Raw genomic sequence first — 14,650 nt, forward strand, 5'->3', positions numbered from 1 at the left:
CTTAAAAATGTGCAACCTTTTCGGTCCAACGGAAATGTTCGGGCTTAAGTAATTTTTTTCCCTCTGCCCTTGGTCTTCGGATGAATTTGGGCCTATGGTCCTTACCCAATTAACTTAAAATTGAATGTATTTCCTTCTTGTACACCTTGAATTTAAAATCACATCAATAGCAGAACTTTCGAATGGAGGAATTGCAAAAAAACCAGGTCAGCGAGCATGAAAAGAGGTGCACTAGTTCTCCCTGGAGATGGAGAGAGCAGGTGCAGTCGAGAGGGAAATTTCCCTGCAGCAGCTTTAATGACCACGGGAGAAGAGGAAAGTGTTGCCGTGAACACAAAAGAATTTCCAAGTTTCAGCTTTCTCTGCTGTTTGTTTAGCACCCATTCAATTGCAGTGCTCCTGGTTCTCGGGGCATTACAACTGCGGTAAAAGTAATGACTCTCAAAACGTTTGCAATGTGTTTTCCGCGTTCTTCTGCCTTTTTGAACAGTAACCAGAATCGCGGCAGATAGCAACACAGAGCAGATGGCCCCATTTTCCCAGAACTCGCCAATTCAATTCCACTAGCTTCCCGCGGTCATTTTAATTTTGCAGCAGCAAAAGTTCGGCCGGTGAATTCGCAGAAAGCGCCTGCTGGCTCTCTGCTAGGCAATCTGTCCGCCACTAATGTCGAGCCGGTTGCATAATTTGCTCATTTTGCTCTTCCCGCTCTCTGGCCGCTCGTCCTTTATACGAGTCAAACGCTCGTGCTTGTGAGAAACATGCATAGTCCACTTTTCTCTTTTTTAGATGAAAAAGGCGCCTTTGAATAATATTAAATCTGTATTTGGGTTACTTTGGGAGAACATATATTATCTGTATTATTTAATTTTTGTGGAATTTTTTCGGTTTTTCTTTCTTAGCGATCATTTCATGTGCCACGGTAGTGCTTGGAACGAAGATTAGCTCTTCTCGATCTCTCAATTCTCCACCTTCAAAGTCCTCTACTGGATGCTCCTGATCAATATCATTTACCATTCTCCCATTTTCTCTGCCTTCTATAAAAATTTTAAAACATTTTAAAATCTGCGCACAAAGAATATATATAGTATGCATTACTCTTTTTATTTTTTCCTCCTTTGATATCCTGAGACGGACTTTTTCCGTTGCTCCGGATATTTTCACTTCTATAATCAGGAGTATCTGCCGATTCCCGATCCTATAAAGAAATATTTTTAATTTAAATTTGAAATCGTACAAGCTGCTAAAATGAAATCATATAGCAGCAGAAAAGCATGAAAGAACCAAAACACAGTCAGCAAATGTTGACTTATCTCGGCGATATTCTTTTTAAAAACTCAAAGTAATTGACATTTCCCTACTCTGAAGGGTGCAAATGTCTAAAAGGATTGCCCTCATAATAAAAACATTTTTTAGAAAACAAAAAAGGTAAAATTAAATCCAAAAGGCTGAAAACTCGTAAAAGACAGTTCCATTTGCCGTAAACACGTCATCTATCATTAAGAAGGCAACTTTTTCCAGAAATAAAATATACTATTTTGACTGACCTAAAGCAGTGATTTTTTTCAAACTAACCAATTCAATCTGCAAAGCTGATTGCTGCTACACTTTATTGTAAAAAATCATTACCTGCTCAGGTTCTGAATTATTTTGGTTCCTTTTTCTCTCAACTTGTGAAGTGGGCATGGCCGTGGTAGTTTTCCTGACATCATATCGTCGATCCGGCAACTTGCCAATCCAAGGGGTGCTATTCGGGGTGGCAGTTTGCGGTTTCAGCTGCTCAAACGCATCGTTAGCTGGCGTTTCCGGTCTGCTGGCTGGTTTCACTTGACTCGTGTTGGTGAGGGTGAGTGGATTACAACCCTGAAGCCGAGCCTTGTCCCTTATACAGTCCTCATCTGCAAGGGACGATAAATACAGACTTCACCTTTTCCACCCTTAAATTTGAGTTTCCCGGTTGATGGTGATTGACCTTGAGTGTAATTTTTCCACAAAAATTTAATCTCTTTTAAAGGAGACTCCACACATTGCTTTTTAACCCTCATTCTTTTTGAAGAATTGAGATTGCAATCTACATATTCCAATCAAGGCAACGCTCCATTGGCAAAAAAAAAATCAATCCACTCAAATTTTATGGTCTATCGGCGGGCGGCTATATTGTCTCTAGTCAAGAATCGCGCTGCTTTCTTTCATTCCTCAAGAGAAATCACATTATGCAGGCACAATAAAGCCAAAAAATCGATACACTGCAATGCAAATAAAAAATATTTTGTTGCATCAGCAGTGCAAAAAGGAAGCCAGAACAACAGCCGCTGTGTTTTTCCTAGACCGAATATCTCACCCTTGTTTATGACCTCCACATCTGGGCATTCCTAAAGTTTAAATTTAGAACTGCCTGACCAAGTCTTTTTATATGCTTCGTACCAGCACGAATTTCTTCTTCAGACACTTAAGCATCACCCACGGCAGCACACTGCAGTTTTCCCCGGAAAGGGCATACATTATTTTCGTGGAAACATCTGAAATTTTTATTTTATTTACATACAAAAAACTGTTAAACAGTCTAAGTTTACGAATCAAGATTTTTATCTAAATATCTATTTAAAAAAAAAAGTTTCATGCCAGAGTTAATTAAATTCTCTGAAGCGCACATCAAACGCTCATCTTGTGATGTCAGTGTAAACAGCCGTGTGCATTGTACTACCCAGTCAATTTCAAAGCAGCTCGCTGCGAGTGCACACTGCGATAAAGCAAAGCGTGATCAAACATCCAAGCCGTCGCCGGAAGCCAAACTGATATCGAGCACATACAATATGTATGCACAAAGCCCGCCATACCAGCAGGACAAAAAATAACTCACTTTCTTCTATCAATGTGTTGCATGTGATTATTGTGTCTCTTAGCATGGAAGGATTCCAGGACGTATTGTTGGCGGCTTCCAACATTCGTACAGTGATTTGAAGCACATCCAGAGCTAGTCCATCGTCGGACAACTAATATTTGATCAATCATTGTGGTAAATGAGTCGGTTTAATTGCCTTTTTTGTTACCAAATTCAGCTCTCGAAAAGCGCAATCGTACAGACACTGAAATTTGGGATAAGTTAAAACTAATTTAGGTGAAATTTACCGCATACCCTGGGCCCTCGTTTTACTTTGACTGGAATGAGAGAAAAATAAAAAATTGAAGCAAAAAATAATAGAGCTTTCAATTCAATCAGGACGGGTTGCATGCAAACGACACACCACGCAATTTGAAAATGCTCACGTACACCTCTTTCTATATTCAGGCGAAACGTCGTCTCTGATTGTGCAATTATCGATCATGTTGAGAGGCACTAGCACGGGTAGACGACAACATCTTTTGCTCAGTCGCTAAAAGGTCCACACGCATACAACTTAATACAATGCTGACACAAATTTGTAGTTCAAGTGGCAACCATAGGTTTTTGATTGAGTTTTGGAAAATGCACATTGCCTCTTGCACTTCTAGAAAGGGAATATACCAACTAGAGTGCCAGTCTTGAATTTATATATAAGAAGAATGGCGTTACAGGATTTATACATTTTTTAAGGCACCCATCAAAATTGCGTGCATGAATTAAAGGAAAATTTCTCGCTCAATTTCCATCTTCAGATTGGAAAGGAGTTTGATATTTATTCGTTCAACAAACTCTAATGCATTTATCGTAAAGCTATTTCCATTTCGCAGTTCCAGTGCAATAAATCATATCTGTTCTCTCCGCATACCTCGAGCAAAATGGCAGTGCAGTCGTAGCCTTTTTCATCCTGACTCTGCGTATTGGCCTGCGATTTTCGCATTCGCTCACTGCCGGGATTTGGCCGATGGTGCTCGTCAAGAGGCTGCAGAGTGCTGAATTCTGGCGGTGGGTCGTTTATTGGGCGCAAAGGGGGTATCTCGTCCTGTTGCCGGGGTGGCAACCCTTCCAAAAGGGACGGGTGGGCGCCCAGTGAAACATCGATTTGGCCGACGCCGTGCCCGAAGCCGCCGACACGGTCGTCGTCACTGTTGTGTTTGTCGTTCTTTGCTGTGCAAATGTTTGCCAGAGTGGCCAGTGCGTTACATTCAAAATACTGTATTCGCTTTCGCTGCCAATAATTTAAGCCAGGGAAGCGGGCACAATTCATCGAAACCACCAGCAAGCCACATTGTTTATATTCTTTTCGGCCCAATCCCCAAGTTGCCCGTTTGCAGCACACATTTCTAAAGACATAATATCGCATCCATGCGCGCTCCACCCGCCAGCAGGAGGACTTTGATCCGTCTAAAAATCAATTTTCCGATAAATTTGATGTGCACCCATCAGCCGAGCGCGGTGAATATTGAAAAGCGCACGACTGATTTGCCTGCGCCACTATTAATCTAGTCGGCATATTGCGATCAAGCCGCGGGGGTGGAAAAATGCACTGCCAATCGAAATGGTCGCCAATCGCAGCGCTTGCCCCTCGGCGAAACGGAAATCTGATGCAGCAGCCTTGAACGGCCAACAATGGCGTTGCTGGTGGTCAAGGAATGAAAATTTTTCCGCAGTGTACTGACCGTTATTCTCGGATCGTGCCGCAGCCAGCAGTGGTGCAACCTGCGTTTGATGGCACGTGCGAATAAATCCAGGAAATTGTATTCGCTCGATCAGCGGGCGAGCGAGCGAGCGAGAGAGCAATCTTTTTCTTACCTGAACTAGCAACGCAGCGATAAAAACGGAGCTTTTCGTTCCAACTCTCATAATTCACGCGCATTACTGAGATTTATGTGGATTCATTTTTCAACACGGTCCCCCGTGAAAAGTGAAATTGCGTTTTGATGCTGGAAATCTGGCCGCTGGTCCTGCCTAGGCGTACACAACTCGTATTCGAAGGGTGTGTAGAATTTTCAGGCGCGTAAAATACATCTGGCGTAGAGCGAGCGAACCGTCGCTGTCCCCATTTGATGTTGACACACTTCCTGTGTGATGCTAGCCGTACAGTATGCGGTATAACTGCAGTTCACGAAATTTCTACTTTTTATCTAAATGTGACCTCGAAAACTTAATCACAAAACAGCCTGATAGGAGTGTCAAATAAACCATTTGCTTTGTACTTTGCTGAAAACTTTATTAATCCCCGATTCCTTTTTTTCTGCTATATGCCTGGTAAATTTAGATGTATTTTTACAGAAAAGGCAAATCATTTACTATTTCTAGACAGTTTTTGGAGCAGTTGGTAAGTTTCAGGTGGTTTTTAAAGCTTTTATTTTAAGACGGGTTTCATATTTTGTTTAAAGTACTGATTGTAAGAAATGTTATTTTTAAAAAACGATTCAATTCGCAGTAACTTGGAAAGGCTTGATTTTCTTAAAAAATATCACGCTACAAATACAAACAAAATTGTATTTATTTTAATTTGTTACACTCTACTTACTTTTAAGCATACAATTTTGACCGTCATTTTAAAAATTGGGTTATTATCAAATGCCTATGCCCACTTAAATATGCAATTTTATTTTTAAATTTCAATTTTATTTCTCACATGGATAATTTTGGTGATTTTTAATTTATTAATTTTAAATGATTATTTGAATGACATAAAATTGAAGCGATTTTGATACATACAAATTTAAAAGAGTTTAATAAATAAAAAATCTACAATAGTTTAGCGTTTTATTAGTTATGGATATTTTAATGTAGGTTTAAAATAGCTAAAAAGACAGATTTAATAATTACAGCGCAAACGGCTAAAACCTTTTAATAAATACTGCTCTCGCCTGTTAACACAATCAAAAAATTTAGTTGCTCCAATTTCCAATTAAAAAGCTGCCTATAAACTGGAGGCAACTAATTTCTTGCAAAGACCAAGTTAATTTTATTGGTTTACCTCTTATGAGATAAGCAACCCAGAACAATTCTCGAAAACTCCGTGTCCCAATAATCGCGAACGAATAAGAAGGGCGCACGGGCCTCATTAAAGGAAGGCAAGTCTAGAATAGGACCCGATAAGTATGATAATAATTTTCTATTTTTTTAAAAGAATTTAAAGGCTCTGACAATTTTAGACGATGTTAAGTATGGTTCTGATGGCTTTCAATTTTATGATTTGTGTGCAGTTGATGGTCCATAACGATTGGAAGCTCAGGGTAAAATAGTCAACAGTCTAAATTTTATTGACCTATACTACTTTTTACTTAGATGCTGAAATAACACAATATGAAAATTTTATTAAAGTTTAACCATGAAAAGTTGTGGCTTGAATTTTTGAAACTGAAAATTTTTTGTTTGTTCGAGATATAGACTTGCCTCTTAAAATCTAGATTTACATAAAATTTTTGGTACATAATTTGTTCAGTTTCCTTCAACAGCCGCAAGCATGCAGATATGGTGTATTCAGAGGGCCAACACGTCGCACTGTCTGAGCACGTTCGTATTCATTGTGCACTGAGGCCCTGTAAGAGTCCCGCGTGAAACAATAAAAGTAGCACAAAGTATTTAAAACCAACCCGAGTCCAGCATTGAAGGGCAGGCCTGTCAATGACAATTTTGCGTCAGCTCGAATTCAGACGGAGAGAATGAAAAACTCACCATTATAAGCGACCTTTTGATGCACCTCATCAGTTTGATCGGTGCCACGAGGCAGACTTTCCTGTTCGCATCCAAGACGTTTTCAATCATGCCACCTGCGAATAGGGAGTTTGGTCATGCGAATGTGAAATTGCCATATCGCCACGGGGTACCTCCTGCGGTGACGTTGGCGCAATCCGTTTTCGCGGTCGACAATAATGAAGCCCAGGAGGTAGGCACCATCGCAGTCATTGCGGTGAACATTAAATCCATGTTGAGCACGTTCTCCGGGGAAATCTGGAAGAAAATTGTCGCCGCACTTGATGATGAAGGGCCAGTGCAGGGAAATAAAATTTAACTCTTTCTTTTGATATTTAATATTTAAACAGGCCAATCTTTTTTTTTATAAAATCATGTTTTTTTTTCTCCCCAACCGAAAAATCAGTTATTTTAAGTCATTTTATGAAAGGAATCTGTCAGTAGTTGGCAGCCATTGTTAAAGATGGATTTAATGTGTGCAGTATCAATTTCTCCCCTTTTAAGAAGTCTTTCACTATCTTCAATGCACTGCATTACAAAGTGTGTCATGATATATGGTGGGATTAGACGACTCGAAAATGCAACAGCCAAGTGAGGCGATATAATCAGCGGAAAAGTACAAGAGAGAAAGAGCGCGCCAGCCAAGCAAACACTTGCTGCCGGCCGTCGGGCAATTTATTTACCCATTTCAAAGTCCGGAACATGCAATCCACCATGCACTGTGTATGGATATGGGCAATTTCAAGATGGTCAGCAAACAGAGGCTCTGTATAGAAAGCTTACTATTTGTCTGGTCGGTGTTTTCCGCCCGATGGTGGCTGAAATCAGACCGTTTCCCTGGTCAAAACGACTTGTTTTTCCTTTTCCCATTTCCACAGTAACAGTTGGAAGGTGGTGCACGTGCAGGCAAGTGTCTTTGCTTTTGCGGACTCGGAAAACGCTCCTAGGCTGTTTGTGCGCAAAGCTGACCCACAAAATAATAAAAGTGCTCGTGCACGCACTGTTTCAGTGCCTGTTTTTCGGCAAAATATTATGATTATATTCCAGCGGCAGTTTGCGACGTGGGCCGAATTTGAACAGGAATCGCGAACGCCGGGGCAAACATCAGACGCTGCTTTCCTACTGAATATATTATAATATACCTTGTTTTTACGTTGTAAATACGTAAAAGGTGAATTCAATGCAACATCAGACTTAACAGGGACAAGCAGAAGGTGGAAAAAAATTGGAAAAATTGGTAAAAATTTATATGTTAATAACGAGTTGAATATAATTGGCTTTAAATTAAGAATGGAAACATCATACATTTCTTTCAATCAGTATAGGTGAGAATCTCCCTGTAAAACACTTTAAGAAATAAAAAGAAAATTTCGATTTGAAGATAAGGAGAGTGTTTGTTTTCAATTCTCACCATTAGATTTTATATATATATAATAATATATAATATATAATATAATAATATAATAATAATTAATTATAATAATAATATATATATTTATAAACGATTTTCCGAAATTTCTCCCCTGCGTAGAGGGGTTTTTGAATATCTATACTTTTCGATTGTTTGGAAATCAAGATTTCTTCAAGAAACATTCCAGTACTGTGTTGCTTGGGTACAAATGAAAACAGTTGACCAAAGGTGTAGAGATACAGTGCGAAATAAAATTAATAACTATTATGTAATGAAACGAATCTAATCTTGAGTTCATTGCAGTTCTGCAGCAAAAATTAAGTAGTTTTTAAAGGTAGTGCAACAACCCACTGCTAATTCCTAAAAATTTCACCTGGCTGGCTTTGCCTCTGCTGCGATCTTGCGTTGTTTTTCCTTGGTGTGAACTGATAGACCCGGATTGGTAGCCACCTGTAGTAAACAGATTGGGCACTCTGCGGTGCGGGCCTTCCCTTAGTTGCATTGCTGTCTTCCACGTGATAATCAAAGTAATTATAATCCGTTTCAGATTCGCTTGAGTTTGTTGCATTTGATTTTGAGTTTTCTTCGACTGGCATTGATCGCGCAAATCTGCGTCGGATGCAGCTTTGCAGCTCTGACTCTTTTAAAAACACCGGTGTGGGACAGCAGGGGTCCACATTCTTAAATTATATATTTTGAGAAGGGTTTGATCAATGTATGTTTAGTTTTTACCATGAATAATTCAGCCGTGCAAACATATCCTGGAATTACAGGCAACATCGCGGACTGTCTTTTGCCCCTCATTAAAGGATCAAGGAGAGCTTTAATGATGCTGGAGTTAACTCCTTTCTCAGCTTCATTTGTTGCCTGAACTTCTAAAAAATCAATTTATTATTGGTTGCTCAGGCTATATTTAAAATTATATTTGTTCTTGACTACCTTCAGGTAATTCCATCGTCAAATTTTCACTCAGATAAACATTTATCTCTACTACGGGCTCTTCAGAATCATACCCCTCAAGCATTTCATCCAGTTTGTAAACTAGATACGTCATATTTTACTTGATCCAATTATAAATTACACTTTTTTAAACTCACTTGTGTATTCGCTCAGTAGGAAGACAAAAGTCAAAACCCCAAATGCCGCAATCAGCCACTTGTAATTAATCTTTCGCTCTTCGACCATGGTGCTGTTCACATTTTTAAGCGAATTCAACGATTGTTTTGTGTAGAATCGAGGATTGTTGCTTTTGGGAGGTCTTTCAGTGATGGATACGTGGACAGAAACTAGAACGGCAATAATATAGACCAAGCGGAAAAGCGAGGGCATTAGTTTGACGTCATTTCCACGCCTATTCAGTTTTCGCATCAACTGCGTAGGTTTATTTTACGTACTTGGTGTCAAATAAACACTTGGCACCACAAGGAACATTTTTAAAACATTTTCGGGAGCTATTCCCCGCATGAATTTATTAAAATTGTGAAATAAAATAGGGTTTGAAATTGAACCAAGCATGTGATGCATGTTTATTTACAAATTAAAATACAAAAACATTTTTAGTGCTCAAGTTTAAAAAAGTACAAAATGATTAATCATAACACAATAATCTTCACACAGAAAAGACGTCACATTGGCGAAGGTATGTTTTGTCCAGGTCACACTGTTGGTCTAAAGTTTTTTTTAATAAATATAAAGCATTTTAATATTTTAGTACTTTTGAGGGAATTGATAAGTACTCACTTTGATTGATGATACCTGGACAGTAGTTGTATGCCTGTAGATTATATTAATGTAGTAACAAACGTACGCGTGCAACCGTAGATTAAAGTCATTACCAAAAGCATTGACCTTTTTATACATCTCAACGTTCTAAAAGGTGCGATCATACACCTTTGTCCGTACATGTTCGTCACATTTGATAGATAATCTGCAGTTGAAAGTTTTAAGTTTGGTTCATCAGTCGAATTTTATTAATTTGTTACCTCCATACGTTGGGATACCTGAGCATTCTGTCCGCACGTAGTTGCTTATAATGAGATTTTGAAACGGACCAGGAGGAATAATAATGGCCAAAGAAGCATACATCAAATTTTCGTCTACGTAATTTTCAGGAGCCAGCTGTATCCACAAAAATTGTTTGTCAATATTCAAACGACAGCCTCATTCTGTATCACTTTACCCATCTTTGCTGTTTGAAAATACAGTGAACCTTGCACTGTAAAATTAATCAAACTAATATTTATTTTGAAATAATTGAAAATCATTTTTATACTATATCTTCAACTCTGGATTTTACTAAAATGGAAACCAGTAAAATTACTAACTTGTTTCAAGAGAAAACAGAGATTGTTCCTACTGGTTGAATTTTTCGGAGATGACACCAAATAATTTTTCCTGAGCCTCAGCTGCACTGGTCTGATATTTCGAACCGGACCCCTTGGCAAAGCATTCACTAAATTCCTGCCTGTGCACTTGTTTAATATCTCCGTTGGGTATAGCTGCGGCACCTTGCAACATTTGTCCATGCGCTGAAAGTTGTGTTTTGATTTTTTGAAAACTGCGATTGCAATGCACACGTGCAAGATGCATGAAATAAAATTACTCGATAGAGCTCAGTGGGACAGGTGTACCCAAATAAAGGCGCAGTTGGTACAGTCGGTATTGCAGTCACTTCTTGCCGCTTGTGTCGATGGTGACTCTTTTCTTCTTCGTCTTTAGGCAGCGGCAAATATATGTAGCTTTTTGATTTAAAGAAATCGTCAAAAATGTTGATCTTACCTAGCATTCGCTCAATTTCGGGGTCTCCCGAGTCAAATATTTTGAACATATCGTCAATGAAAGTTGCTTTCGCACATTGTGCGATTAAAATTATCGGAGTTAAGTTTTGTAGAGAAACACGCATTTCAAACTCTGAATGATACGCGGCGGCGGTCAGTTGCGCAGTGATTGAATTTTTCTGTTCCGCCTGCACCACGGGCAGGAAGGCATCGGCTCTGAAGGTTAGGTGAATATTCCAGACTATATATATATATATATTTAAGTCAAGGCCCGGGTATTGGAAATTTTTTGGTGTCAGGGACAGAAAAGCTCTTTTGTTGACGTTTTCTAGAACGAATTGTTAACCAATGCCAATTTTTTTATCGTCCAAATTAAAAGAAATTCATGGGTAAAAACACAATTTCGTATTGAAAATGAAATTGTATTAATTAACAGTGTTGTTAGTGCAAAAATTACAAGATATATCTGAAAAACTTGTTATCATCCAAAGCGAAAAACTTGAATAGTTTGAACCGCATAGCTGCATTTCTGATCTGAAAATTGGAGCCTCGTTAACAAATATTCAAACTTTCACACACTTTATTATACTCGTATAAATTTCAGTGCATTTCTGTAACGAACAAATTTTTGATCATGCAATTAGTTTCAGATAAAAGAACATACTTTTGCCATCAAGCGCTTGACGCACGTCATTAAAATGATAGGCCGCGAAAAGCAAATCCGTCCACTCCCAGTAACAATTTGCAACGGAGTGCCCTCTAAAAATCGATACTGCAGCTAATGATGAACTCAATTAAAAAAAAATCCTACTCGAGGCTGGATCCAAGCACTTGACAAAAGCGTCATAGGTTACGTTCTGCCACTCTGCCGCTTTCAACTTCACATTCACCAGTTCGTTCATGAAAATCCTATTTGCCTCGTCAAACAACAGGGTTCCATTATCATTAACCTAAAGAGTCATTGTGCTCGGATTACCAATTTTGAACTGCAAAGTTATCTTCTATTCCCTGTTATACTATCATAATTAATTGGAAACACGGTACGTAATTATTTGGATGATGGCATCCAAAAGCAAGAAAAGACGCGATTGAAAAATTAATTCAATAGTTTGAACAAATATGCTTGTAGAAGCTCCCTCAATAATTAAAACTAAACAAAAACTGTTTGCCCTATATGCCTATCAAGCCAGCAAGACACGAAAAATAAATTGAAAACTTTATTTTTACAAAAGAAAAATCAACAATTTTTTTACGGATATTTTAATGCCTTGTAAATAAATGCGAGCATCGATCGCTGTTATAAAATTTGTAAAAGCGCTTAATTAAACATGCTTCCTTTCTTTGTAATTGACCTATGATACTATGATATATTTTGACCAAAATGTGAGAATAAACAATATCGTTTAATATAATTTAACACTAAACTTACTAGGTTTAGCTTTCGGAAAACACAATCGGTATAGCACTGGAATCAATAAAATACGAAATGCGTTACATCGAAAGCAACAGAAAATTACCATCGCCTGCACGCCAAATGTTTCTAATTCAACAGCAACGGTCAGTTTTAATTAGGGTCGGGTAAAGGGCCACTTACGCAGAGAACGCCTACTTCGCCGTCCGCCGAAAAGCCTCTGGAGTGCCCCAAAGAGACCAACGCCTTGGTCAATTTGCCTCGCCTGCAGCGCACTGTCCGTGTACGCGTCAGATCCGACACATGCGTCCAAACTGGTCTTGGGCACGATTTGCGGCACAACGCAACAGTTCTTGGAGAGCTATTGAAAAAAATTCATTTCTCTAAATTGTTGGTTATTTTTATGGAGCCTAATCTCACCTGCATCTGTCGAACGAATTGATTCAAAGAGTCCACAGCTCGTCTCGTACGTCGATATTCTGATTCATCTTAAACAAAACAATATTTCACAACGCCAGCCATTTTCTTCTTGCGTGGATTTTCTCAACTCATATCTTTATTTTGCAAAAAATAGATGGTTATTAATGTTACGTGCGTATTGATATCATTTTTATGTTTTGGCACAACAAAAATACATTAATTATTCCATAAATGTTTTTTTAAGGTTTTCTTAGAACTACGAAAGAGAACTTTTGAAATCCTGACCAGAGAAGGTCGTTAAAAAGAATCGAACTCAAAATTGTTTTATCTTATTGTTTTCTATTTACCATCAAATTCTGACGCATTTAGCCGACGCTCCTTTGACCACTCAATGTTTTCAAATTGTTGCAGCGATAAATAACTTATGAATGATATAGGGAACTGAATAACGTAAAATATGATATCAATTGAAGTAAAAATTAGCTTAAAGCTCTCAAACTCACGACAGCAGAGATTAATATGATCAGTGCCAGTCTTCCTCTCGAATCAGTCATGATTGCCATTACTTCAAATCAAGTTTCTGTCTTGAATTATTTGCGGAGTAAATTGCCTGAGAGAGAAAAACACGCCTGTGCTGCATGATTCTCTCCTAACTATAGCAAGCTGAATTTTCCGCTACCGGAAATACAGTGCCTCGCGCGTCAATGCATTTTCAGGTCGCACCTCACTTTGGTTCTGCCGATCGATCATTCAATATTTTATTCCAACATATGGGCATGGAAAAAATCCACGGTCTCACGTTGAATATGGAACTGCATTATTAGGTTAAGTTTTCAACAACAAATTATGCCTTCGGGATTGTGTGCAACAACAGGAGCATTCGCGTGTTTTTCGCATTTGCTCTCCAAGCTCGACTGATGCGACCTTTTTTATTCACTCAGCGCCACTCGCGCGCAGGGAGCAAACAAACACACATATAATAATATAGTCGATTCGGACTATTCGGAGCAATGAAAAGCAACGGTCCTGCATAAACGCCTGCGTTGCAAACAAATGAGCTCGGCAGCATGGTTTGATATGTATGAATGTATAGAGATGATTTTTGGCACGCGGAACTTCAAAGCACTGATTCGATTTGGCTTATATAGCGTTGAATGCGTGTTTGCAGGCTCTTATTCCTTATGGCTTAATGAAGCTAGCATCAAAAGATAAAATGTGAAGGAACGTTAAATGGATGCCATTTTCTAGCAGTAATTGCTTTGCTTGACAATACATGCAGTGAAAATGCGGAAGTGAACGCATTCACTTCATGTTTCAAAGCTTCATTATGTATTTTTTCTATTATTGTGAACCTAAGCTCTATTTCATACTAAAGTTATCCTCAACGATATTTCCAAAAAAAGGAACTTTGTTAACTGCATAAAAAATTCAAAGTTGAACGGTTTCTCCAATAGTTGAAAGGTTGCTTTAGCCATCGGCTGACTGCAAAAGCCATGTTCTATAAAGCGTAAAATTGTAAACGAGGAACACAGGACAGAATAGGACTGCTGAACAAAATCAATTTTCAAAATTCATTTCGTTTTCAAAGACATCTTTATTTTGAATACTGTGTACGTCTTCTATTTAAGGAGCATATTAACAAAGATTTCGCTTTTTTATAAATGAGTAAACAAAAATTTACAAATTAATGAAAATAGTTCCATGGAGTAGAAACGTTCTAAAATATAAAAACACTGAAAACTAGAAATTCGTAAAAGTATATTATTTTTATTTCATAAATCAGAAATTGTTATTAACTATACTGTGCCGGCTAGTACTAACTAATGCGTTGGACACCTTAAAACGAATGGAATATTTACCATCTAAAAGCATATTATTTAATTTACTGTTATCCATACAGATACAATTGAAAAAAATAATTCTTACGCAGTGCGGGCTTGAATTTAGCTAAAAATAACTGCAGAGCATTTTTGGTCTTTCAATTAGATCAGGTAGACTGACTGAGCGTTCTCCCTTTTCCTCTTTGCTAATTATCTCTAAGC

At 38.3% G+C, this 14,650-nt stretch overlaps 3 protein-coding genes across 5 annotated transcripts; all 3 read right to left on the reverse strand.

Moving 5' to 3' along the window:
- Positions 1–815: 815 nt before the first annotated feature.
- LOC135940572 (uncharacterized) lies at positions 816–4,942 on the reverse strand. The gene is made up of 12 exons (XM_065485505.1): positions 4,694–4,942; positions 4,561–4,600; positions 3,750–4,048; positions 3,272–3,374; positions 3,137–3,159; positions 3,051–3,086; positions 2,861–2,993; positions 2,425–2,519; positions 2,342–2,372; positions 1,630–1,898; positions 1,099–1,198; positions 816–1,037 (listed from the first exon to the last, which is right to left on the reverse strand). Exons 1-12 carry the CDS (start codon positions 4,742–4,744, stop codon positions 865–867), a joined length of 1,353 nt encoding a protein of 450 aa, XP_065341577.1. The 5' UTR covers positions 4,745–4,942; the 3' UTR covers positions 816–864.
- A 500-nt stretch (positions 4,943–5,442) lies between these two features.
- LOC135940720 (uncharacterized) lies at positions 5,443–9,303 on the reverse strand. Of its 2 annotated transcripts, XM_065485734.1 has the most exons (10): positions 9,098–9,302; positions 8,940–9,041; positions 8,733–8,875; positions 8,374–8,680; positions 7,373–7,407; positions 7,273–7,308; positions 6,724–6,847; positions 6,572–6,666; positions 6,490–6,514; positions 5,445–6,435 (listed from the first exon to the last, which is right to left on the reverse strand). In XM_065485734.1, the coding sequence occupies exons 1-10, from the start codon at positions 9,183–9,185 to the stop codon at positions 6,377–6,379; spliced, it is 1,014 nt and encodes a 337-aa protein (XP_065341806.1). In that variant the 5' UTR covers positions 9,186–9,302; the 3' UTR covers positions 5,445–6,376. The 2 variants fall into 2 exon arrangements, with proteins under 2 accessions (XP_065341807.1, XP_065341806.1); XM_065485735.1 differs by lacking the exon at positions 7,273–7,308 and having other exon boundaries at positions 5,443–6,435; positions 9,098–9,303.
- A 198-nt stretch (positions 9,304–9,501) lies between these two features.
- Positions 9,502–13,322, reverse strand: LOC135940814 (uncharacterized). Of its 2 annotated transcripts, XM_065485879.1 has the most exons (11): positions 13,112–13,322; positions 12,956–13,049; positions 12,609–12,676; positions 12,372–12,549; positions 12,295–12,317; positions 12,207–12,242; positions 11,589–11,727; positions 11,442–11,536; positions 11,367–11,388; positions 10,779–11,311; positions 10,603–10,712 (listed from the first exon to the last, which is right to left on the reverse strand). In XM_065485879.1, the coding sequence occupies exons 1-10, from the start codon at positions 13,169–13,171 to the stop codon at positions 11,259–11,261; spliced, it is 768 nt and encodes a 255-aa protein (XP_065341951.1). In that variant the 5' UTR covers positions 13,172–13,322; the 3' UTR covers positions 10,603–10,712; positions 10,779–11,258. The 2 variants fall into 2 exon arrangements, with proteins under 2 accessions (XP_065341950.1, XP_065341951.1); XM_065485878.1 differs by lacking the exons at positions 11,367–11,388; positions 11,442–11,536; positions 11,589–11,727; ... (4 more) ...; positions 12,956–13,049; positions 13,112–13,322 and adding exons at positions 9,502–9,668; positions 9,741–9,774; positions 9,836–9,927; ... (2 more) ...; positions 10,273–10,295; positions 10,357–10,528 and having other exon boundaries at positions 10,779–11,248.
- Positions 13,323–14,650: the final 1,328 nt, after the last annotated feature.

Source organism: Cloeon dipterum, chromosome 3 (assembly GCF_949628265.1).
Source record: "Cloeon dipterum chromosome 3, ieCloDipt1.1, whole genome shotgun sequence".
Classification (NCBI taxonomy): Eukaryota; Metazoa; Arthropoda; class Insecta; order Ephemeroptera; family Baetidae; genus Cloeon; species Cloeon dipterum.

What these genes read in the sequence shown, in the direction of transcription:
- LOC135940572 (XM_065485505.1), bottom strand. Translation starts at nt 4,744, where the DNA reads ATGAGAGTTGGAACGAAAAGCTCCGTTTTTATCGCTGCGTTGCTAGTT. An exon ending in GCCTGAATATAGAAAGAGGT is followed by an intron (nt 3,160 to 3,271) that starts GTACGTGAGCAT and finishes CTCTCATTCCAG; the next exon opens with TCAAAGTAAAACGAGGGCCC. An exon ending in ATAATTCAGAACCTGAGCAG is followed by an intron (nt 1,199 to 1,629) that starts GTAATGATTTTT and finishes ATTTCTTTATAG; the next exon opens with GATCGGGAATCGGCAGATAC.
- LOC135940720 (XM_065485734.1), bottom strand. Translation starts at nt 9,185, where the DNA reads ATGGTCGAAGAGCGAAAGATTAATTACAAGTGGCTGATTGCGGCATTT. An exon ending in CCTACTGAGCGAATACACAA is followed by an intron (nt 9,042 to 9,097) that starts GTGAGTTTAAAA and finishes TGACGTATCTAG; the next exon opens with TTTACAAACTGGATGAAATG. An exon ending in AAACACCGACCAGACAAATA is followed by an intron (nt 7,309 to 7,372) that starts GTAAGCTTTCTA and finishes ATCCATACACAG; the next exon opens with TGCATGGTGGATTGCATGTT.
- LOC135940814 (XM_065485878.1), bottom strand. Translation starts at nt 10,902, where the DNA reads ATGCGTGTTTCTCTACAAAACTTAACTCCGATAATTTTAATCGCACAA. An exon ending in ATCTCCGAAAAATTCAACCA is followed by an intron (nt 10,296 to 10,356) that starts GTAGGAACAATC and finishes TTTCCATTTTAG; the next exon opens with TAAAATCCAGAGTTGAAGAT. An exon ending in TAAAAAGGTCAATGCTTTTG is followed by an intron (nt 9,775 to 9,835) that starts GTAATGACTTTA and finishes TATAATCTACAG; the next exon opens with GCATACAACTACTGTCCAGG.